Source organism: Aquarana catesbeiana, linkage group LG10, assembly GCF_042186555.1.
Source record: "Aquarana catesbeiana isolate 2022-GZ linkage group LG10, ASM4218655v1, whole genome shotgun sequence".
In the NCBI taxonomy this organism is placed as follows: domain Eukaryota; kingdom Metazoa; phylum Chordata; class Amphibia; order Anura; family Ranidae; genus Aquarana; species Aquarana catesbeiana.
Window position 1 is genome coordinate 159244627 of NC_133333.1, and position 25190 is coordinate 159269816.

Below are 25190 nucleotides of genomic sequence, written 5' to 3' on the forward strand. Positions count from 1 at the left end.
GGGATTTCCTTTTGCTTAAAATTTGAATTTAGGATGTGGCACAATTAGCAGATAATTGGTCGATCAAAACTTTTTGCTCTTAATGATTGATTAATGTAGCATTTACCCCTCCATTAGACTCCTGGGGTGTATAACATAATTTGCATAGGCAAGAAACCAGGAAGTAACAGAAAAAATGTAAAAAAACAAAATGTTTAAATCAAGTAAATATGATATATTTTCCTATCTATTTACTAATGCTAGCAGTATTAGGATTAAAAATAATCAATGTTGATTGGGAAAGTGCTGTTCCAAGGAGTTGTAAAGTCAGAAGGTTTTGTATCTTTAATGTATTCTATGACTTAAGATAAAAAGCCTTCTGTGTGCAGCAACCCCATTAAAACTTACCTGAGCCTCATCTCTGTCCAGCGATGTCAACGAGTCCCTTGGCCGTCCGGGACTCTCCCTCCTGATTGGATGAGACACGGCAGCTGTGCCATTGGCTCTCGCTGCTGTCAATCAAATTTAGTTAGCCAATCAGGGAGAGAGGGGTGGGCTGAATGGACACACGGAGCTGTGACTCAGCACAGCTGCTTGCTGTGGGGGCACTCAGTAGGAGAGAGGGGCCAGGAGCAGCAAAGAGGGACCTGAGAAGAAGAGGATCTGGGCTGCTCTGTGTAAAACCACTGCACAGAGGAGATGAGTACCATATAACATGTTTGTGTTGTGTGTGTGTTTTTTTTTTTTGGTTTTATTTTTACGAGACTTTACAACCACTTTAACTGAAAAATATCATACATAATCCCCATGGTACTTTGAAGGGAGATAAGACATTTGTGTATATTTCAATAAAATGCTGGCATGCCAAATTTGTTACAAAAGGCCTGTATTTAGTTACATAACATACATAGAATATACTATATGAGTGTTATTACGTGTTTAAAACCCCCTATGTCCATAGTTTATAAAATATTGTTGTAGTACGCCTATAGAGGCTTGAATTTTAATAAAGACATCAGGACAAAGCCCAACGCATTTCGGAGAAACACCTTCAGGGGATAGAATGGGTATACAGAAGGAGTTTCCCTGAAACGTGTTTGGTATTGTCCTGATGGCTATGACAATACTTTATATACCATGGACAGATGGGGTTTTAAACATGATTTTAGTTGTCTTTATGTAATAACACTGATATAGTATATTTTTGTATATTATGTAAATATATACCCTGTGGATCTTTTGTAATGTAAAGTTGGGCATAGCAGCCTTTTATTGAAATGTGCACAATTGTCTTATCTGCCTTTAAAAGTCCCATGGGGATTACATATATTTTTCATTGTAATTCAATCTTTGATTACTCAGAATTTGTGAAACAATGGTGGCAGATTGCTGTAGTGGGACATTGGTGGAAAACTCCAGCACTGCCAATAAAATTACAAATCCCGATACTTCACTTACAGTATCTCACATAAGTGAGTACACCCCTCACATTTTTGTAAATATTTTATTATATCTTTTCATGTGACAACACTGAAGAAATGACACATTGCTACAATGTAAAGTAGTGAGTGTACAGCTTGTATAACAGTGTAAATTTGTTGTCCTCTCAAAATAACTCAACCAATAGCCATTAATGTCTAAACCGCTGGTAACTTTCCAGCACTGCCTTAACCCTCTTGGGCATGGAGTTCCCCAGAGCTTCACAGGTTGCCACTGGAGTCCTCTTCCACTCCTCCATGATGACATTACGAATCTGGTGGATGTTAGAGACCTTGCGCTCCTCCACCTTCCGTTTGAGGATGCCCCACAGATGCTCAATAGGGTTTAGGTCTGGAGGCATGCTTGGCAAGTCCATCACCTTTACCCTCAGGTAAGGCTGTGTGTTGAGTTATTTTGAGGGGACAGCAAATTTACACTGTTATACAAGCTGTACACTCACTACTTTACATTGTAGCAAAGTGTAATTTCTTCAGTGTTGTCACATGAAAAGATATAATAAAATATTTACAAAAATGTGAGGGGTGTACTCACTTTTGTGAGATTCTGTATATTGCCTGTGTCTTGAAGTGGCTGTTTGAATTCTGCTCATTCTGGGTTTTCCAAGTCTTTAGAAGACACATTGTAATGCCAATTTGCCATCATAGTAAGTTCTTGGACTGTAAATGCTGCAGATAAAATGTGATCCATGACATGACATAAAAAACAGAATTGTCCTAGAAACTTGATTTCTCTAACCCATCCTTTTATCTTCCTGAATACAGATATAGTAACTCCAAACGGTTTGAATGTAAAAAAGTTTTCAGCTATGCACGAGTTTCAGAATCTGCACGCCCAGAGTAAGAATCGCATACAAGAGTTTATCCGGGGACATTTTTATGGGTAAGATGGTTAATGCAGTTCTTCAATGGAGTTAAAAGGAATCTTACCAGGTTTATTGTGCAAAGAGGTCTGAAGCAGGGATTCAGTTCTAGAGGTCGACCGATATGGGGTTTTCTCTGGCCGATGCCGATATTTAGAAATCGCGGTGGCCGATGGCCGATATGTGATGCCGATTTTTTGGGCCGATATATTTGGCCGATTTTTTTTTTTTTTTCCCCCTTCATCTCATAAAATCTAACAGTTAGACCCCTTTCACACTGGGGCATTTTTCAGGCGCTTTTGGGCTAAAAAGAGCGCCTGTAAAGTGCCTGTAAAACGGCTCCCCTGCAGTCTCAGTGTGATATCCTGAGTGCTGTCACACTGAGGCGATGCGCTGGCAGGATGTAAAAAAAAGTCCTGCGAGCAGCATCTTTGGAGCGGTGTATACCGCTCCTCCACCACTCCTGCCCATTGAAATGAATGCGCACCACTGCCGAAGCGCCTGCAAAGCATTTTGGCAGCGGCGCTTCAGGGGCGCATTTAACCCCTTCCTCGGCCGCTAGCTGGGTTATAAGCGCCCCGCTAGCAGCCGAATAGCACCTCTAAAATGACAGTAAAGCGCCCCCTAAAGCTAGCAGCGTTTTACCATCAACTCCTGCCCGCTCCAGTGTGAAAGCAGCCTTAAGTAAAAAGTGATACAGAAAATTTTTTACATTTAAACATTAAACAAAACAAACCTCCAATCAGTTCACTTGTATGTATAATTTAGAAAAAAAAAAAAAACTATCTTAAATATTAAATACACAAGAACAGGTAATCAAAACTTTTGGACGAAAAAAAATGGGCTAACTTTACTGCTTAGTTTTTTTTTTAATTCATTACTGTATTTTTTTTTTTTTAAATTGCGTTTGAAAGACCGCTGCGCAAATACCGTGTGACATAAAATATTGCAACAACCACCATTTTATTCCCTAGGGTCTCTGCTAAAAAAAATATATATATAATGTTTGGGGGTTCTAAGGGATTTTCTAGCAGAAAATACAGGATTTTTACTTGTAAGCAACAAGTGTCAGAAAAGATTTAGTCTTTAAATGGTTAAACTGAGAACTTCTACACACGAGTTCAGTCTATTGATAAAAAGAACTTGAAAAGATACAAATGTATCTTCTTATCAGACTTGGCAGGCTGCCCAGAGGAGGAGAGAATCCTCTCCACAGGCAACTTGCATTGACTTCTATTACAGAAGTCATTTGCAAGTCATGGCTGAAGTTACAATCGGCCTTTTTTATCAGCACAATCGGCCGATGCCGATTAAGTAAAAAACGCCAAATATCGGCCGATATATCGGTCGACCTCTATTCAGTTCTAATTAAAGTAGAACTATAGGCATCCCCCCCCCCCATATTTTGGATAGAGTAATGGAAGGTTATAAGTCCTGTAAGGTTTATTTTTGCCCTCTTTGTACCAGTAGGGGGATTTACTTTTACTTCCTGTCCCAAAGGAAAAACAGGAAGTGAGAGGAAGTCCCTACTAATTAAGGGAATTCCTTGGGGACCCCCAGGTCACTAAAACTGGTGTCCTCATTGGAAGATTTCCCCTCTATTACTTTTCTGCAGACAGCCCTAAGTTTGGGGTTATATTTTACCTTCACTTTCAATGATAATGGTAAACAGGACTAATTAAGAGGATGAATCTAACAAGGACACGGACAGTAATAAACAACTGACAGGTGTTCTAATCCCTCTCCACTCTATCCAAAACTAAACAAAAAATAAATTGCCTTTAGTTATACTTTAAAGGCCCCTTCACATTAGCTAGCATTGCAGTAATGCCATATGCTTTTTATAATGCATTACAATGTACTGCAATAACAGTCTATTCATTTTGACTAGGGACCAGTGCAGAATCTGCTTCTGCTCAATTGTTTTTTTAAATGGTGACCGTATATTATGGTGCATGTAGCTTAGAGTATTCTGTATATGCACTTGGTTGCTGTTTAAAAATGATTGCAAGCACACTGCAGCTTACTGTGCTTGGTGCCTTACACTGCATTGCATCTAAAACACACCACACTGACTGCATCACATAAAAAATGTAGAAGCATGGTGCTCTGCTCCAAGTCTTGATGTACAAGTTTTCTTCTTTGTTTCTAAGAGGCAGTCCGTTTTCTGCACTGGCAAATTTTGTATAAATCAAGTGTGACAGTTTTTTTTTTTTTTTTTTGATAGACACCTAGACTTTAATTTGGACAAGACCTTGTTTTTCTTCATTGCTGGACGCTATGAGTTCTCTAACAAAGGAGCTGACATTTTTCTGGAGGCCTTGGCAAGACTCAACTACCTTCTAAGGGTAGGTTGAAAACTGTGGTGGTGAAGGACAATATTTTGAAATAGAATCAAGTGTATTAAGTGTTTTTTTGTTTTTTTATTTTCTCCACTTTAGGTGAATCAGAGTGATGTGACTGTAGTGGCATTTTTCATCATGCCTGCACGGACTAATAATTTCAATGTGGAAACCCTGAAAGGTCAAGCTGTACGGAAACAGTTGTGGTGGGTGCATAATCGTTTTTGGTTAGAGAAATCCGAAAGGAGACTTGAGTACTTTGTCAACTTGTGAAAAGATCAAAGCTTTGCATGTCCCAGCATGCAATTCTAGGTTCTGTTGTGGGTGACCATAATTACATTACAATACGCATAGCTTCTGTACCATCTTCTGGACTAAAAAATGAAACTACACCCCCGAATTCCCACTATACTTACTCCAGGAGGGCTGCTCTGTCAGCGCCCATGCAGCTGGTCCTGTAGTCCAGGGATTTGAAATCGCCGCTCTTCTCCCTCTTCTGTGTGCAGCTCTTCTGGGACATATCAGAGTGATGTTCTGTGATGGCACTGACCAATCCGTATCGCTCTGATCCATCCCGGAAGCACTGCACAGATAAGAGGAAGAAAGAAGAGCGGAGATTTCAAATCACTGGACCAGCTGTGTGGGTACTGACAGCTCAACATTCCCAGCGGTAAGTACAGCAGGGATGAGGTGGGCAGGGTGTATGGTGTTCACATTTTTTTTTGTATTTATTATTATTAATATAATACAGGCTTGCAAGGAAAATTTTCTGAATAGGAAATATTTAAATCCATACATAATTGTGCAAATCTGCTTTGTTGATTAGATATCGAGTTTATCTTTATCTTAGTTTTTTTGCCAATAATTTATGCCAAGCTAAACCTGACACAATTGTTTTTACTGGAGTTAAGGTGAATTTTCACTTTTTTTTTTTTTTGCATTTTGAAGTACATAAAATGTGTCACAATGAAAAGAACTTATTTAACTGACTGTTCGTATTTTTAATTTTTTTTTTTTTTTTTTTTTTGTGGTTGGATGAGTATACCTTTTTCTTGTTTTTTCTCCACAGGGACTTATTATTATATTGGTTTCTGCTGTGAGTGTGTGTAAGGGTATAAACATTGCCTATATCTTTTTTTTGTCTTTTCATAGGGATACAGCCAATTCAGTGAAAGAGAAGTTTGGAAAGAAATTGTACGAGTCACTTCTAGTGTAAGTACAAACTTTGCTATCAGAGACATTTACCTCCAGCTTCACAGGAGCAAATAGTCTGGAGTTAATTTACAGTGCCATCTACAGGTGGCTCTGGTATTGCAGCACGTTTTCTAGTTACAAAAGTAACCTAGGTCCTTTTTTAACGCTTTTCAATTGTGATCTGTCTTTCAATGGGAAATTGAACTGAGATAATTTTATGATAGGTCAATGATTATCTTTTAAATTGTGAGTGCACCGGATGTTCTGATCCTACTAACCTTTTTGATACAAAGCCATTATTCTTTCTGTGTCATACTCTTTAGCTAATCTTGAATCCTTTGATCTTTATTACCCCAACAACTTTACTATCTAAATTTTCTATGGTACAGTGCAATTATTTTATATAGAGAATGCTAAGCCTAAGATGTACTCCGCAATCCCTGAATTTATCCCAAACTGTGAACTTTATTATATCAAACTCCCATAGGCAGCTATGTATATTCACTGACAGAGTTCACCTATAACTCAAACAATTGTTGTAATAACCTGTAAGACTTCATACAGTGGCCAATGTATTTTATATTTCAATCTGTTTATTGTAGTTTTAAACAGCAATAGAAAACACATTCAATGGTTCAATAGAAAAAAATCAGTTTACATCACATACAAGTATAGTCATAATAAAAGCAACATTAATGGACATCATATCAGGTACCAGAGAGTAGTTTCATGCAAACCAAGGAAGTAATTGGTGACCGCAGTTAACATTTCCCCCACCCCCTGCTTAAATCAGGAGAAGGAGAACTCCTAACAGGTTGAATGCAATATTCATGTGAACCGTGTATCACATCGAGTAACATCCTTGTGAACAGATGATTTCGTAGCAATGTAAATGGTAGAGAATAAACAGAGAAATAAACAGAGAAAAGGATTGTCGAGAGCATTTGGGGGGGGGGGGGGGGGCTTCTGGCGATAGATATTGTATCCAGGGTTGCCACATCTTATCAAGTTTATTCTGGTTGTTAGGGAGCATGTTAGTTTGTCATTAATCATGATCCAGTTTAATTTTTGTGGAAGGAGTCAAACTTGATTATCAACTGGTTCCAACACCATAGCTAGCTATCCTATCGGCTAGTATCATGTGAGAGATTAAATGGTTTGTCTTTTTGGGGATTTCAATGTCCAATTTTTGAAAGCAAGCAATCTGGTGATCTAGAAATGTTCACATCTGTAACCGAATGGATCAATTGAAAAATCCTGATCCAAAATTGCTTTGGGGCATTGTCACCAAATGTAGATCAAATTGCCTGTCTGGCCACAGTTCCTGGAACACTGGGATGAAGCCTGTGCATTCATCTTTGCTGGTCTGGTCAGGACCATATGCCATCTCATTAGGGTTTTATAATTGGATTCTACCAGAGCCATATTGATAGAGATCTTAGAAAGATTGCTTGCTATGTCTTGCCAATCTGGCAGGTCCCAGGTGATATTGAGGTGTTTGTCTGTCAGACAACTATATAGTGATAAGATATGACCCAGCACTGGGTCTCTAGCTTTACAGGGACTGTCAAATAATGTCAGATGAGGGACTGGTGACCTTTTTAAGTTTATTCTTGAGGTAAGATGTAATCTGGTTATATCTGAACATTTCTGAAGGAGGCATTTGCAATATACTTTTTATGTTTCAGAGAGTGTAAGCTATTAGAAATCTCCTTTTCGAAACAATCCATTATTAAAACATCAATTGAAGAGGTGTGGGGCTAGTTCTGGGATAAATTCTGGATTGTGAAATATAGGAGACAAAGGCATATGAGGCAAGTAGAGCTTTTTCTTCACCTTCTGTCTGCCCCATATAGCCAAGGAATATGACAAAGTGGGGCATAATATTGGAAGATGCAACCTGCTGGGAGTCCACATGTGTTCTTGCACAGTGTGTGAAACCAGTTGAATAGTAGGTGATGTCCTCATAATTGGAATCATGAAAAATATCAGACACCTACCCTCCATTGGGTGCTACTGGTGGCCGTAAGATGGGGATTGAAGGGGTCCACTAACTTCTCTCCAGAAGAGATGTAGGGACAGACTGAAGCCAAGAAGAAACAGGTCAGAAAGGAAAATAACAAAAATGTTGACAATCATTAGTGTCTTTGTAATGAACTGTAATGCAGTTGCGAGTGCTAAAGGCATAATCGTATTGGTTGCTTTCACCGGAGTGTTTAATTCCAGAATGAAAAGGAGTCTCACGGGGATAACCCCATAAAGGGGCCTTTAATAGAGAGGAATGTATGCGCCTAGGGAACAAAGTGCAAAATAAAATTTGGTACTACACATCTCACAAAATCAGAAGGTGTCCATATAAAGAGTGAAAAGTTAAATGTAAGAATACTGTTTATTTACTAAATGCTCCCCCCAAGTAATAACTAAACAACTTGCATAACCAGCGGGAGAGAAATGGTAAAATACCACTGAGCACATACCCAGAGTATGAGAACGGCCTTTGTGCAAATAGATTTTAAAGTAGTAGCAGATTCATCAAAATCTAGATCTGTAAAATATCCCTGTAAAACACCTAGGAAAGACAGAATATTATAATCAATCACACATTCGCAAATCATAGAGCAATCTTGCAATTATAAACATTTAAGAGGGACCAGTTATGCCGTTGCCTAACACTATCTTTAAGGTTATAATATATATTTTTAAAAAAGGGTGGGGGGTGTAGAGACAGCGTGGTGATGACCTTGAAACCTGCAGTTGGACCATATCAACTATGAAGGTGTGAGGTGACCGGAGTAGGAGCGGGGCTGCAGATCGTGCAAGTCTCTGCTGTAAGGAGTTTTCCTTGTGTTGACTATGTCATACAAAGCGGAAGCTGATTGAGTTACAGTTGCTGAGGTCTTGTCAGGAAGGATGACAAATTCAGTAAGCATTTGAATAGTGGCTGTGTGTAATGTGATATTCAGGTAGAAGGTCGTGAAGAGTTAGATTTCTAGGGAGTTGTTGACCAGAGTGAGGTTAGGAAGATCTGTCCTGTGTCTTGTAAGAAGTAGGGTTGGTGGAGATGAGGACCAAGTCAGCCAATAGCTTCTCACCCTCAGGCAAAGTAGAGAAGGAATATTTTTTTCCTGAGAAAAAGAACCGTAAAGGATATGCCTAGCAATATTGAATGTTATGAGAAGCCAGACGTATAAAGAGCGGTTTTAGGGCCCACCTCTTTCTATATTGTTGATGGAGTGATGTCTGTAAAGATTGAGTTTTGTGGTCCAAGTATTCCAAATCAGGATTGTCTCTAGCGTATCTCATGATGGCCTCTTTAGTGTGGTAGAAATGTGGATTTACGATAATATCTCTGGGTGGGTTGTCCAGTTTAGGCACCGTTAAAGCTCTATGGATCCCATGTTTCCCCGTGGAGTTCGTCTGCCACTGGAAGTGGGTTTTGCATTATATATTGTGCTGCACTGGTGATGTCTTTCATGGATTCAGGCAGGCCCCTAATGCAGAAATTATAACATCTTGAACAGTTTTCTAGATGCTCAATTTTGGAGTGAGCTTCCTCCAGTTGTGTTTGTAGCACTGAAATTTGGGACCTATTTTGAGCAACTCTGTGGTACTGTACGTCCATTCTCTGTTCAATGCTGGTCAGCCTTTGTCTCCGCTCAATAAAATCTTGTTTCAGCTTGGTCGTCCGTTTTAATGCCACTTTTATCTAATTTGCACTGGAACAGGTCTGCAAATTGCGCATTGAGGACTGCATGGCTACAGTAGGTGGTGGTAGCTGGCACAGTAAATCGGGAATCTGATGGGCTACCCTCATGTAAAGTTTGGCTGCCCTGTTGACTCCTTTCTAAAACAGAGGAGGAGGAATCCTGCCCTGTTGAATGTAAAGAAGCCTGTAAAGCAGAGGGTGCAGGGCTGAACTGGAGTGGCATGTCTCTGATCATATTGCACAGTGCTGTGGCATGACTGAGGTTCCTCTAGCTGGGAGTGTGTAGGTGCTTTGGGCTGTTTGCCCTTAGTTCTCTGTGGCTAGACTTTTGATTTATCCCTGTATGGATCGGTCCGGGTGATGTTGCATCTGCCACCTTGCCCCCTCTGCAACGTGTGTTATGTGCAGAGCTAATTCCTCTACTTCGAGTCCTGCCCATAGCTGTGGAGAGCATCAGGTGATGCTTTCAAGTCTGGGAGGTATGGGAGAGGGTGGTGATCCCCTGTGAGGGGTGTGCAGCCGCTAATAATAGCGCTATGTGCTGTAGAGGTGCAGAACGGTTAAGGGGCAGCTTTATCTCATGCCTGCGCATGCGCTTTACAGTCAATGTACTTTAATATGTTTGCATGTACTATATACCTGAAGGATGTTGTTATACAATATTTATACTGTACTCTATATAACTCTTTTCATGAAAATTAATCAAAACAGATGATGGTGAATTGTGAGTGCAGATGTACTCCTCATGAAAAAAATCACATTGCTTAATTGGTATGGATGTTGTTTACATATTGTGGAGAGGCGATCCCATGCCACGGTTTTATTTTGGCAGTTTAGGCCATGTTTTGCAGAAAACAGGGACACTAATTAGCCAGGTGTGCACTGGGCTTATGTTAGAGCTGGAAGTAGAGGTTAGTGGCCCGGCCCTCCCGATGGGGTCAGTTATTGCAAGGGAGATGCGAGGAGCATGGTGCTCCACACTGGGACAGTGAGGACCATGAAAGGCAGAGAGACCCAGAGCTGACAAAGGTAAATGTTACTAAGTATTACTTTGATGGTGAGAACCACCTGCGTGGGAAGACATTTATGTGATGTTTTACTTTTTGCTTTCAATGGAAGTGGGCAGAAAAAGCCCTAAAACGAACTTCTGGTGTGGAACAGACTCACTGTTTGGCTACCAATGAGCTACCAATGAGCTAAGATGCCCCAAGTTATCACAATATCTAATGTAAAAGATGTCTGAAGTATTGAAGTACCTACAGTTCTTTTTAATTGGGCAGAACAGTGGTTAGCACTTCTGCCTAGCAAAACTAGGGTCATCGGTTTCAATCCCAACCACGGCACAACCTGCATGTTCTCCCTGTGCCTGTTTGGGTTTCCTCCCACACTCCAAAGACATGCTGGGAGGTTAATTGGCTCCTGCCTAAATTGGCCCTAGTATGTGTATGTATGAATGTGAATTAAGCCGGGTACATATGGCCGAATGTCGGGAGACAACGGGCGATTCAAGAAAAGCGGAAAAAAACGGCCGACATTCGGCCATGTCGGTCGGTTGGTCAGTCTGTCTGACAGATTGTCCGGCTTCGGTTGGACGTGCATCCTGGAAAACCAGCAGCTGACCGACTCGTGGTCAGCACTCTAAGCCAATGGCAGAGAGCGCTGATCGGTGTGTTCTGGCGGGGGGGCCAACCCCTTGTCGGAACACAACAGCTCAGCAGGGGAGATTGCTGAACTAACCTCGCATGGTTAGTACAGCGGATACTGTCTTTTTTTTTTTTTTTTTTTTTTTTTTCATGGGTTGTACGCGGCTTTAGGGACCTAAGACCCCATACACACTATACAACTTTTGTGTGATTTCCTTTTAGAATTAGCAAAACCATGTAGTGCAAGGGCCTGCCTGATTGCATACAAATTGAAACTCTTAAAGTTGTAAAGGCAGAGGGTTTTTAATGCATAGAATGCATTAAGATAAAAAAAGCTTATGTGTGTAGCAGCCCCCCAAGCACCCCCTAATTACCTACATGAGCCCTTTCTCTCTCCAGCAATGTCCACAATCCCCTCAGCCATCCAGGACAATCCTCCTGATTGGCTGAGACAGAGCAGCGGCGCAATTGACTCCCGCGGCTGTCAATCAAAGTCAGTCGGCCAATCAGGGGAGAGAGGGGCGGGGCCAGGTCAGGGCTCCGTGTCTGAATAGATACACGGAGCTCTGACTCGGCTTGGGTGCCCCCTGTAGCAAGCTGCTGGCTGAGGGGGCACTCAAAGGAGGGAGGGGCTAGGAGCAACAAAGAGTGACCCGAGAAGAGGAGGATCCGGGCTGCTCTGTGCAAAACCACTGCACAGAAGTATAACACTTTTTTTGTTTTTCAAAAAAAAAAAAAAAAAAAGCCTTTACAATCACTTTAAGGTTTGACCTCATATTATATGGTTTTGGTAAATCTAAAGGAAAACATCTACAGAAAATTGTCTAGTGTGTATCCAGCTTTTAGATTGTTAGCTCCTTGAGGGCAGGGACTGATGTGAATGTACAATACATATACAGCGCTGCCAATTTACACAGTGCTTTACATAAGTACCTCTAATAAATAAATTCATTTCGGATGTGGGCAGGATTTAAAGTAAACCTGTCAGTACCTAATGGTATTGAACAGGCTACAGCATTACTACCAGCTGTGTCTGCACCTTCATTTTCATGTCCTCTCAGGTGTCGGAGGCATACCCTGTAACAGGTATTTTTTAGAGCTCACTTACCTTCTCCACTTTCTTCCTGTTGACCATTAATGTACTTGTCTTTGTGATATGCCAGTAGGAATATATGGAAGGAAGCATGCAGTCTTTTGATTGACAGTGTTACATCTCGCTTGGGTTCTGGACATCCAGGCAGGCAGAAAGGGCATCTAAAAGTACATTTAGCAACTTGTAGGTACCTGCATTGTTGTACTGCAGTGTTTTCAATGCAATTAGGGCTTCAGCAAATTTCACTTTAATTTAACAAATGAGAACTTTCCTAGCAGTGCTCTCTTAGAGCTGCTGTGAGCTGTACTATGCATTCTTTGCAGTTACAGTCAGCTGGGATAACTCCAGGAGCGAATAGGTTCTTTGCGCACAGAACTTGTACAAATCTCTACTAGCACAGTTTAGAAATGTAGGGTGGAACAGAAGCAAACATCATGATGTTAATCATAAAAGGTGTTGTAATTTAAAACATAATTAGGTACATGAATGATGCACAGCATGCTGCAAGAAAAGTGCTCTATTGTAATGTTGTAAGGAGTAAGGTTCTCTTAATTTTCATTATAATAATACAGGATTTATATAGCGCCAACAGTTTGCGCACAACATGAGGGCAGACAGTACAGTTATAACACAATTCAATACAGGAGGAATCGGAGGGTCCTGCTCCTTAGAGCTTACAATCTAAAAGCTCTTTACATATCAGATGAGGAAAGAGATTTGTTGCTGAACATTACCTGGCTGTTTTTTATCGCAGAGGGAATTTACCTGACATGAACAAGATGCTGGATAAAGAAGATTTCACTATGATGAAGAGAGCCATTTTTGCTACACAGGTACGGAGACCGAGCAGTGAAGAATGCATGACAAATAGATCAGATGTGTATTTTAGTTTTCTAGATTAAAATGTGGGATTTGTGTTGCTCTTCTTCCTTTTAAATAAATGTGCTTTCTCCACAGAGACAGTCATTCCCTCCAGTCTGCACACACAACATGCTCGATGACTCTACTGATGCCATCTTAAACACTATTCGAAGGATTGGTCTTTTCAACAGTAGTACAGATCGCATAAAGGTGAGACAGACTTATGTGGCAACATTCATGGCAGAACACAGACCACGTGCACTTCCTGCCAAATCGATCACTGATCTCATGTCAGTAGAAGGCCCGTGACCCCACTGACTGGTTGCTGTCTGCATGATCAGTCAATTGGGCCAGAAATTTGCCACTGACTGGTACTGTTCAGCCTAAGATGACAGCACTGCCTCTCCTCGCCACCTCATTTACAAGAATAGGAATATTTTGCTGACCAGATCATTCCTATTCGTGGACCCTCCACCAGATCCTGGTGCCTGATGGCACTTGTCATCATATGTGTAGCTTCAAACATCAAAATTGCTGGACAACTTCAGCTACCAATAAAATTCAGACACATGATCCAACTACTCTTAGCAAATGCAATTGCTATAGGGCAGTCGTCACCAAACTGTGGCCCAGGGGCGGGATGTGGCCCCTTGCTTGCCTTTATCCAGCCCTTGAGGCACTATTCCTGCCAGTGATACAAGGCACCTATTGCTCCCACTGACGCCAACAATGGTGCACCCAATGCTCCCACTAATGCCAGCAGTGGCGCACCAAATGCTCCCACTGAGGCCAACAGTGGCGCACCCAATGCTCCCACTGAGGCCAACAGTGACGCACCCAATGCTCCCACTGAGGCCAACAGTGGCGCACCCAATGCTCCCACTGAGGCCAACAGTGGCGCACCCAATGCTCCCACTGAGGCCAACAGTGGCGCACCCAATGCTCCCACTGAGGCCAACAGTGGCGCACCCAATGCTCCCACTGAGGCCAACAGTGGCGCACCCAATGCTCCCACTGAGGCCAACAGTGGCGCACCCAATGCTCCTACTGAGGCCAACAGTGGCGCACCCAATGCTCCTACTGAGGCCAACAGTGGCGCACCCAATGCTCCTACTGAGGCCAACAGTGGCGCGCCCAATGCTCCCTCTGAGGCCAACAGTGGCGCGCCCAATGCTCCCTCTGAGGCCAACAGTGGCGCGCCCAATGCTCCCTCTGAGGCCAACAGTGGCGCGCCCAATGCTCCCTCTGAGGCCAACAGTGGCGCGCCCAATGCTCCCTCTGAGGCCAGCAGTGGCGCGCCCAATGCTCCCTCTGAGGCCAGCAGTGGCGCGCCCAATGCTCCCTCTGAGGCCAGCAGTGGCGCGCCCAATGCTCCCTCTGAGGCCAGCAGTGGCACGCCCAATGCTCCCTCTGAGGCCAGCAGTGGCGCACCCACTGAGGTCAGCAGTGGCGCACCCAATGCTCCCTCTGAGGCGCACCCACTGAGGCCAACAGTGGCGCACCCAATGCTCCCTCTGAGGCCAGCAGTGGCGCACCCACTGAGGCCAGCAGTGGCGCACCCACTGAGGCCAGCAGTGGCGCACCCACTGAGGCCAGCAGTGGCGCACCCACTGAGGCCAACAGTGGCGCACCCACTGAGGCCAGCAGTGGCGCACCCAATGCTCCCTCTGAGGCCAACAGTGGCGCACCCAATGCTCCGACTGAGGCCAGCAGTGGCGCACCCAATGCTCCGACTGAGGCCAGCAGTGGCGCACCCAATGCTCCGACTGAGGCCAGCAGTGGCGCACCCAATGCTCCGACTGAGGCCAGCAGTGGCGCACCCAATGCTCCGACTGAGGCCAGCAGTGGCGCACCCAATGCTCCGACTGAGGCCAGCAGTGGCGCACCCAATGCTCCGACTGAGGCCAGCAGTGGCGCACCCAATGCTCCGACTGAGGCCAGCAGTGGCGCACCCAATGCTCCGACTGAGGCCAGCAGTGGCGCACCCAATGCTCCGACTGAGGCCAGCAGTGGCGCACCCAATGCTCCGACTGAGGCCAGCAGTGGCGCACCCAATGCTCCGACTGAGGCCAGCAGTGGCGCACCCAATGCTCCGACTGAGGCCAGCAGTGGCGCACCCAATGCTCCGACTGAGGCCAGCAGTGGCGCACCCAATGCTCCGACTGAGGCCAGCAGTGGCGCACCCAATGCTCCGACTGAGGCCAGCAGTGGCGCACCCAATGCTCCGACTGAGGCCAGCAGTGGCGCACCCAATGCTCCGACTGAGGCCAACAGTGGCGCACCCAATGCTCCCACTGAGGCCAGCAGTGGCGCACCCAATGCTCCCACCGAAAAAGCAAAGGGGTTTTGGGACTTTGAGTGAGGCACAAGACAGGTGGTAGGAGAAACTGTAAAGAATACCTCATAAACATGTGATACATGGTTGAACATGAGTATTTTATCTGTATACAAGGCGATGGCATACAAAAAAGAGGAATTTGTATATATACATGCATGAATCTAAAAATCGCATAGTATCCCATGAAAGTAACTAGTATAAAAAGCCAAATGCTTATTAAGTAATGGATACAAATGGGTTATAGGATGCAAATGAATCACAAATGAGGTCAAGCTATATGTTGGGAACATGATGACATTTGATCGGCTTGACGCGTTTCATGGCCAGATGCCAATCATGAGGAGCAAACGCATAGCGTATCTGAAAAAATAAAATAAAAAAAGTACCAAATAGGATCTAATGTTTTGCCCAGATAGTAAGAAAAAAGGTAGGGGCAAGGGTAAACAAGACTTGTGTCTCCATGGAATACTTATGTATAAATTGTTCTGAATAAGCAGTGTTGCAAGTCAGGATCTCCGAGGCAAGTCTATCCTGGGAGCTGAGGGGTATAAGTAACACCCGACACTCCCTGGGCTCCCCCCCTTTAGGTTTTAGATAGACTTGCCTCGCAGATACTGACTTGCAACACTGCCTATTCAGAACAATTTGTCCAACACCCATTGCTCCCACTGACGCCAACAATGGGGCACCCATTGCTCTCACTGACGCCAACAATGGGGCATTGTTTACGCGTATTTTCTACTCGCACTGGCCACAGTATGCCCCCCCCCCCCCCCTTCCCTGGCAAGCTATATAGTGTTTGGGACAGCTTTGAGGTCTGTCCCCTCATGTCTTTGGATACTCTGCTAACCGGATTGCAATTTATTTTATTAAAGATGGACTTTGGATATAAAAGGCATAAGCTAATGCAGTTCTCTATTTTATTAATACGCCATTGTATTTATTTTTGTAAATGCAAGAAGTGTAAATTCCTGAATTTTTGTCTTGTTATTGACCTACAGAGCTCTGTACAGCGGAGCTCAGACTAGCAGAGAGAGAAGCAACAAGGAGCCAGTGAGGTGTGCTGCAGTGCTCATGTGCTAACGAGCAACATGCCTATTGGAGGAAAGGGCAGAGAGCCAGAGAGATACACTCAGTGGTGTACTGCTTCTCTTTTCACTGTCCAATAACAAGCTGGGGGAAAGAGTCTTCTGCTTTGCCAAACAGGAATGTGCTGTGAGGCGGAGCTGTGTAAATCCCAGGACTGAATTGACAGAAATACAAATCCTTTGGCAGATAAAAAAATCTTCTTCTATACTGTGTGTATTTCACCTGTATATTTAGCTGTGCATCTGACATTCACTTTAACCTGACTTATGTGTTTAATAAGATATGATAGAACATCTGGTCAATGGCTTATGTTTCACTGTCCTGAATGTTCCCTACAAGCCACAGATTTGTTTATCATGCTAATCTGTCAAAGGAAGTCCATGTGTCTATTACTAACCTTTAGCTGAACCTTTAAGCTTTCTATTTGTATATGTTTTTTATGCTTTGTCTGTTGTTCCTGCACTGCTGCGTGCATAATGGAAATTCTTCTGAACAACAAAGTATATGAAAACTGCCACACCATAGAGCAGGGGTCTCAAACTGGTGGCCCTCCTGGTGTTGCGGAACTACAAGTCCCATCATGCCTCTGCCTATGGGAGTCATGCTTGTAACTGTCAGCCTTGCAATGCCTCATGGGAATTGTAGTTCTGCAACAGCTGGAGGGCCACCAGTTTGAGACCCCTGCCATAAAGAATCAAACTGTGGTGGGAGGGGGTGAGCTGATTGGAAAATAATTATTCTTGTGTTCCTGATTTATTGGTTGCAAGTCCCCATCCACCTCCACTTTCGGAATCACTACAAGATCTTTTATGGATCCTGGGTATATGCTGGAGATAAGCTAAACACTAGCCAAGGGTTTCAAAAGTGGAACACAGTGTTGACCCTCTCAGTTCAGGAGATGGCAGTCAAAAGGATAATTAGGTTCAGCTCCATCCTCCACGCTCTTGGCTGTAGTATTCCTTCCGTAATCAGTCCTGTCTTATTTCAGCTGCAAAAAAACTCAATCCTTTCTGCATGGAGAGTTAGGCCAGGTATACATCCAGAACCTCTGGTATATAGTACAGATCTAGCCTAATATGGAGCAATTTATTGCATACTGATGCTTCAGGCTTGATGATCATCCTCAGTGCAGTGTATGGAAACCATGGTGCCAATGGAGTGAGGCTTGTTAGGCAGTATCTGTAATATAAACTAGCAGCAGTTGTGAGAGTTAACATCCCAGTGTGGCCAGTCAAGAAGGCTGAATGCTCCTGAATCCAGAATAAGTTAGGAAAAAGACGAAAATAATGAGGGAGTAGATGATGAATATGCAAGTGTGTGGTGGAGATCTACTTGATAATTACATATGCACACTCTGCTTCCTGCGTAGTAGTACTGCAGAGACATTGAACTTTGTTTCCTTGGTCTCACATAGCTTATCTTAGTATGACAGCATGTGTTTATCCAGGATGCTGATATCTTGCCTTTATATATAGCTCTGTATGCGCTATATGGTCATGAAAGTGTTGAATAGCAATAAGTCACGTGCAAAAGCGACTTTTTGTAGACCATAAAATAGTGCGGTTATCAAATCCAAATCAAATGTGATGCTGCCAAGAGTTTATTTTATAAATCATTGAACAGGATGTTTTACTTGTTCAGCTCAGGCAGTTCCAGCATATATTCAGAACCTTGAATGGGTTTTCTGCCTTTGTGAAAAGAGATACTGCATACTTCAGTTCACACCTAGGGGTTTTGTTTTCAGGCAGAAAGTTGCACGATTTTTGCCACGATTTTGTACAGGTCAAAAGGTCACCAATGTAAAAAGCAGAAAATGCCTGTAATCTGCCAAAAAAGAAGCTCCTGTACTTTTTTAAGCTTCAGGCGTTTTGCTTCAGATTACAAAACGCTCAGAACAGGGGCTTAATGTGGTCATTGAGGTTTGCTCACTGTAGAGCGCACACAAACCGGGATACACCAATGTAAGCGTTTTGATCTTTTCTTGTGTTTTAGTTATTAACGTCCTTTTATTCACTCTACCTTTATCTCATTTCTTGTTTTTCTTTCTTATTTACCTCTCAGGTAATTTTCCATCCAGAGTTCCTCTCCTCTACAAGCCCACTTTTACCAGTAGATTACGAGGAGTTTGTGCGTGGATGTCACCTTGGGGTCTTCCCTTCTTACTATGAACCCTGGGGGTACACGCCTGGTAAGCCATGATTTTTCTTGTAATCTGGAATGTTTTGCTCCCGAATATTATTCCATATTAAACTCTCTATTGCTTCCATGAAGCTCTGTTGAAACTATAGAATAGTAATATTGTAACTATATGTAAGGAATGTAAAAAATATAGCGATAAAGAATCTATGCTCACAAATCCCCCAAAGGTGCCTGTTCTCAGACAGGACTATAGTTTAAAAGCTAAAAATGGCTGAGCAGTTCATTTTCAGTTACTTACAGTGATATAGATAAAAAACACATTTTGGCTGCTTCCATTCTACAGCTAATCTTGTGGGTCTCCTATGTCACATTTGACTTTATAATTATTTTTCCAGCTGAATGTACTGTGATGGGGATTCCCAGTATTTCTACTAACCTATCTGGATTTGGGTGTTTCATGGAGGAGCACATCGCCGATCCCTCTGCCTATGGTAAACCATACTAAATTTTACTTTAAATTTTTTTTATATTTGTGATTGTGTCAAATCGCTTTATTTTTTGGCTGTTATCTGCCCTGCAGGGATTTACATCTTAGACCGGCGTTTCCGCTCAGTGGATGATTCCTGCACTCAGCTCACGTCCTTCCTGTACAGCTTCTGCCAACAGACAAGACGCCAGCGCATCATTCAGAGAAATCGGACAGAGCGCTTGTCTGACCTCCTTGATTGGAAGTACCTGGGCAGGGTATGATGTCCGTTCCGTGTTTTAACAGTACATCCTACAATACTAACAGAGCATAGCTTCTGACTATACTCCTCAACCCCTAGAATACATGGCCCCAGGCAGTCTGGACGACTTGCCCACTTTCTGCCAAGTCATGTACAAGTATGTAATTTGACTTCAAGTGGTTAAAACGGGATGAAGCCTGCAGCTACAGGCTTCCTCTTGGTATTGTTTTTTTTCAGGTGACGGTCAGCTTTCTTTAAAAGCAATCCTAGCAGCTAATTAGCTGCTAGAATGCTTTTACAATCTTCCCCCGCCACCTTCCGTGGCTCTCCCATCCCCACCCGTAGAGACCCAAGTGTTCAGCCAGCACCTCCGCTAGGATTGCTTATACTTTGTAGAGCATCGCCAGCTGAAGAAAAGGATACAGACTATGGCTGACGGCTTCAGCCATAGCCCCGGTATAACCATTTGAAATCAATCACGTACATGAACGTAATTTGGCGGCAAGTGGCTGTATTGATCTTTTTATTAAAACAAAATTAACGTTTAACAGAAACAATTGCACAAAAAATCAAAAAAGTAATGTAAAACCATGCCAAGCCACTTGGCTTTCTGCAGCAGTGCCGCTGCTTAGGCCCCAAACCTTGGCCTTTTGGTTTTTGATCCCCCAGACCACCTTACAGTACCTCCGTGTTTCCAGTTGCAGCCCTCTCTCAACTCTCCTGGCTCTCGCAGCATTCCTGGTTCTTCCAGCCAATTCAGTTACAGCACCTTGCTGCCTGGCCCACTCCCTTGCCTCAGAGGAGGTGAAGGGGCAGAAGAGAGATCTTCTGAGATTTCCAGATTCCCTCAGTCCCCTGGACATGAAAAAAAAAAAAAATATATATATATATATATATATATATATATATATATATATATATATATAATATAATATTTTTTTTTATATATATATATATATATATATATATATATATAATTACGCACAGTACTATATTTATCTCTACTTGGAATGGCTTAATTTTTTGCTTTCCTGAGTAGATAGACCTCTAAAGAGTATGATAATTTAAAGTATATACAATTCCTACCACTAAAATCTTTTCATATAATCTTTAACATGTTGACATCGGTTCAAAAGTAATTTTTCAATATTTTTGAATGTGCAGATCTTGGTAAAATAATTGCTGGTGGTTCTGTTATGAAGGTCCTCTTATTTAGGCACGTCCTAATTCACTTCCAAATTGTGATCATGAGTTGTCACTAAGTTTTTCTATAGAGACCACTAGTGACCATTTCATAGCATGACTGATAATATAATATGTGACAAATCCAGGTGAGTTGTACAATAAAGTCTAATTTGTGTCATTCTGTCTCTTAGTATTACATGTATTCCCGGCACATGGCGCTGGCTAAGGCATTTCCTGACAACTTTACATATGAACCCCATGAACCCACTGCTGTAAGTACATTTGCAAGTTCACTTTTACTCCGGCACTATAACCCATTGCAAGGTTTTGCTGTGAACCCTATAACATGTGTGTTCATTTGCACATGCATAAACCAGCAGAGGTTTGCCTTGCCCCTGCAGATTGTTGGCTCATTGATAGTTTGACCACCTCTAGAGGTTTCCTTCTGCACCTCTTCAAGACTGAGGAAGTGTAGCGTGTTCTCAGAGAGTGGATATTGCAAATATTTTTTGGTTGCTCTTCCATTCTCTGGGTTAAGCCAGAAAAAGGTGGGACTTTATATGAAGCGCGTGACTGCAAAAGGGTACTAGGGTGAACATAAGGAAATTTATTGAAAACACGAAGGTAGTATCAAGGATACATGGTAACGTACATATAATACATGATGGATAGTGCAGCTGGAGCATGCAAATAATGCTGGTGGCAAAGATAATAAATAAACAAGGCCTGCAGGGCCTATGGCCTTGATGAGCCTGGAAGGGGTAGATATTCCATAAACTTGAAAGGTAGAGGTAAAATGGGTAGATATACAGCATCCGGTAGCTCTACGCGTTTCGTGGCTTAAGTGCCACTCATCAGGAGCAAGCTGTGAGATATCTGGAATGAAACTGGTATAAGTAAAGCGTAAGGTATGTAAAGCTAGTTGGGGGTGGGGTGTAATAGAAAACCCCCAAAATCAGTAATAACTTACTAAGGGAGTATGTGTCGATGGCATGGAGGCGTGGTCCCAAGGCATCCGAGGGTATCCCCAACCGGTAGCCGCGGCGGACCGTATCCCGGGACAGGAGGGGCAACCACAAGGGCAGGCAAAGCAACACGAGGCAGAACTGAGGGGAAGTGAAGAATTGAAACAAAAATTAAAATAAACCAAGGAAGTGGTGAGAGGTGAAAATGGGTGGTGAACGGCGGGAGGCCCCCATAAAAGGGGTAAGGTGAAAGTGAATAGGTAAGGGGTTCCTGAAGGAAAGAGAACCCCAAGTGCAGGATGATAAAGATGCAGTGAAAAAGTGCCAATCCAGATTAGGACCTGTGTGAGTAAGTGATTCAGACTGGGATGGAAATACCTGACCTCACCAGGTCATGATTTCAATTAAAGTCCCTAGGGATGGAAATATGTGACCTCACCAGGTCATGGCTTCCTTAAAGTCCCTAACTACAACCCCTTTTCCTCAATGACATTCTCTGGGTTAAATATACAGATTTCTAGGTTAACCACTAGAGGGAGCGTTCTGCTCACTGAAAACAATAACTTTGTATCTAACTACTAAAATGTAAAATGTTTTTTCCTTAAAGGGGGGTGTTTTATTTGTTTTTTGGAGTTTTTGTTAGGGCTCATGCACACGGATGATTTCTGGAGCAAATATGCTCTTGCCTGGAAATTCTGGTGTTATTTTTACACCTGTTGATCTGGAGTGAATGACTGTACTCAGCTGTAGTCGGGTAAATACCAATGCTTTTTTGGATTGCGTTTACAGGCGTATGCTCATATGATGTATTCTACAAACATGGAAGTCCTGCATTCACGGAATATGTCCTGTGCATGCACGTATAAATGCAGATGCAAAACATTATTGGTGTTTACAGAAATACAGCCTGTAAATTCTGTGGCCAGATGTATACACCACCTGCAGAACACGTTTAGTGTGAGCTAGGCAAATAAATGATTTTATTTATATGAAATGTGCTTGAGAAGGTAGGAGTGGTATCAATCGCTTAGCAGGGAGACTTGAAATGAAAGCACCAAAACCTCAGAGTCTTAGAACAAACAATATATAGCTACTTCAGCTTTACAACTTTACCTGTCACTACACAGGACCTTCTCCAACATACAGACCTGTTCCATATGTGATATCAAGCAAAATTCCATTCATGAGCCAATACAAAGCCGCATTCTGACTCCCAATGTAATAACGGAAGGCAAACACTGCCATGGCATAAAAGAAATGTAGAAAATGTTGTTGCTGTCTCCTGTAATGGGCACATCCGTTCTCCTTTCTGCTCCAGTATGTTATTTAAAGTGGAACTCCAGCCTAAATGTTTTCTATTTGAGAGTGAGCAGGAAAGGTTTAGTACCTTGGTCAGTATGTCTGCAAAATCTGGAGTATGTTCTGACACTACTAGATATGCCTTTGTCATGTTATTTATTAACTATCCCTGTTGGTGAGATAATGTGCTATCTTTGTGCCCCAGTGACCGTGTTCTCTTGTGTAAGAAGTAGGAGATGATATGCACAAGGATGAGAGTTTTGGCACTTTAGGAGTTAAAAAATGTTTTAGATAGAAATATACTTTAAATTCAACTGTTTTTTGTTTTCAGTTTGTCAGTGACTGTAGCTCCCTACTCTGTCTTCCCTTCAGGCATTTTAGTTTTTTAAAAGACTGCCTTTGATTTTGAAGCTGTAGCCAGAGTTTTGGGAGGGGGAAACAGTTTTTTTTAATATGCAGGAATTGGCTCATTTATTTGCTTTTGCTTGTTTAAAAATGATCAAAGTTCATAACAAAAATCCCTGATAAAAGGACATTGATCTTGGAAAAATTTCAGAGTTGGTTTACGTTTACGTGCTTTTTAGCATACTAAAATATGCTATTTTTTACCTAATTTGCTGTGACAATGTGGAAAGGGTCCCAGCACCCGCATGACCAGTATCAACTATGACTGGTTGCCCTATTCCCAAAAATGGCACGGTCATTGCATATATGACTGTTAGGTATACAGTTATGTGATTGCTTCTTGCATGGCTAGAGACTGAAAGAAAAAAACATTTCTAGGAACTCTTTCCATTTGGAAATAAGAACAACAAGAATGTCTACAGTGAACTTGCTGGAATTGGTCACCAAATGTACTACACATGGCTGTAGAAGAATTATCTTAAAATGGTTCTAAAGGCTTAAGGTTATTTACCTTGATGCATTAAGGTAAAGAACCTTCCAGTCTCAGCAACCCCCATTCGCAACCCCCCCCCCAACACTTGTCTCGCTTCTCTTTCAATCCAGTGCTGTGTCCAAGAGCAGCAGCTGTATGCTCTTTCTCTCTCCCTCTTCACAGGCACAGCCATTGGATTTTGTTGCTCAAATCCTTGGGTTGGGGGGGGGGGGGGGTTGGATTGGCACTGAACCACTCTGTGTTTGTCTATGGACTCTCAGAGCCTGGCCCGCACAGCTGCCCCATGGCAAGCACTTGTTATGGGACTGACACAGGAGAGGAGAAACCAAGAGCGCTTGTGGGGGACCCCAGAAGAGGAGGTTTGTGGCTGCTCTGTGCAATACTATTGCATGGAGCAGGTGCGTATAACCTGTTTTATTGTAATAAAAAATTGCCTTTAATAATGCTATAATCGTACAGTACAGAAAATTGTAGTCAAAGACCATCGGTTATATGTAGGCTACCTTCAGGTGATTGGACACTGGCAAAAACTTGCTAGGGCCACCCCTAGCGCACACTTAATACAACCCCGCCCAATCCATGAGATTCTTTTGCTAGTGTCCCTTGGCAATGGGTCCATTTTCCTGCTCTCCTATGAAGAAGTATTTTCTTTTTAATCAATTTAATTTAGTCTTCTGACACTTCTATTAAGATTTGACTGGCTTGGGCCTTCTAGCAATTTCAGAATCAGTATATTTCGGTGATACCTTGAGGACCATACCCGAACCCCATCTGTCCCTTTTTATGGTTCCCAGAACCCCAAGAAGTGCAGACGTGTGAAGTCTGGACTCATAGTAGGCCCAGTGACGTAACCCGCAGTACTTTTTTCATTTTAGGACCAAAACCGACTTTCCTTCTAAGGTGGTCTCACAACTCAATTGTGCTGCTTACCCTTTGTCTTGCCCCAAAACATGCCAAAGTAATTCCCCTGCACTGCTTGAATGTGGTCAGGGCTGTCATGATCTACCTAGCAGCCATTGCCTTAATCAAAACTGAGTCCCCCTTTGTTGTGCCTGTATGTCCTTGTAGAGGGCATCCTGCTTCCCGTTCTACCATTGCCAGGTGGATCAGACCACTTATTTTCAGGGCCTATGCCCTTAAAGGGCACAGAATATGTACAGAACCCTCCCCAGAAACCTAATTTCCTTCTTGTGGGATTGGCTTACTGATTTTCCCAGATGTCTGCACTAAGATGCAAGTCAGATTTCAGGCATCCCCTGCAACAGATCTCATTTTTTATGAAATACTCCCAATAGCAAATCACATCTAAAGGGATGCAAACCCTGCAATTTCCTTATTAGAACCCTGAAGGTATAGCAGCTGATTGATAATT

General features: G+C 42.7%; 1 protein-coding gene across 2 annotated transcripts in view; it reads left to right on the top strand.

Moving 5' to 3' along the window:
- GYS1 (glycogen synthase 1) overlaps positions 1-25190 on the top strand; it is a 102985-nt gene that overhangs the window by 75108 nt on the left and 2687 nt on the right. For both annotated transcript variants that reach the window (XM_073602826.1, XM_073602827.1), the window contains exons 6-15: positions 2241-2358; positions 4566-4686; positions 4780-4886; positions 5833-5892; positions 13071-13149; positions 13274-13387; positions 18666-18792; positions 19139-19234; positions 19324-19487; positions 20848-20928. In XM_073602826.1, coding sequence (XP_073458927.1) covers positions 2241-2358; positions 4566-4686; positions 4780-4886; positions 5833-5892; positions 13071-13149; positions 13274-13387; positions 18666-18792; positions 19139-19234; positions 19324-19487; positions 20848-20928 — 1067 coding nt within the window. The remainder of the gene's footprint in view (positions 1-2240; positions 2359-4565; positions 4687-4779; positions 4887-5832; positions 5893-13070; positions 13150-13273; positions 13388-18665; positions 18793-19138; positions 19235-19323; positions 19488-20847; positions 20929-25190) is intronic.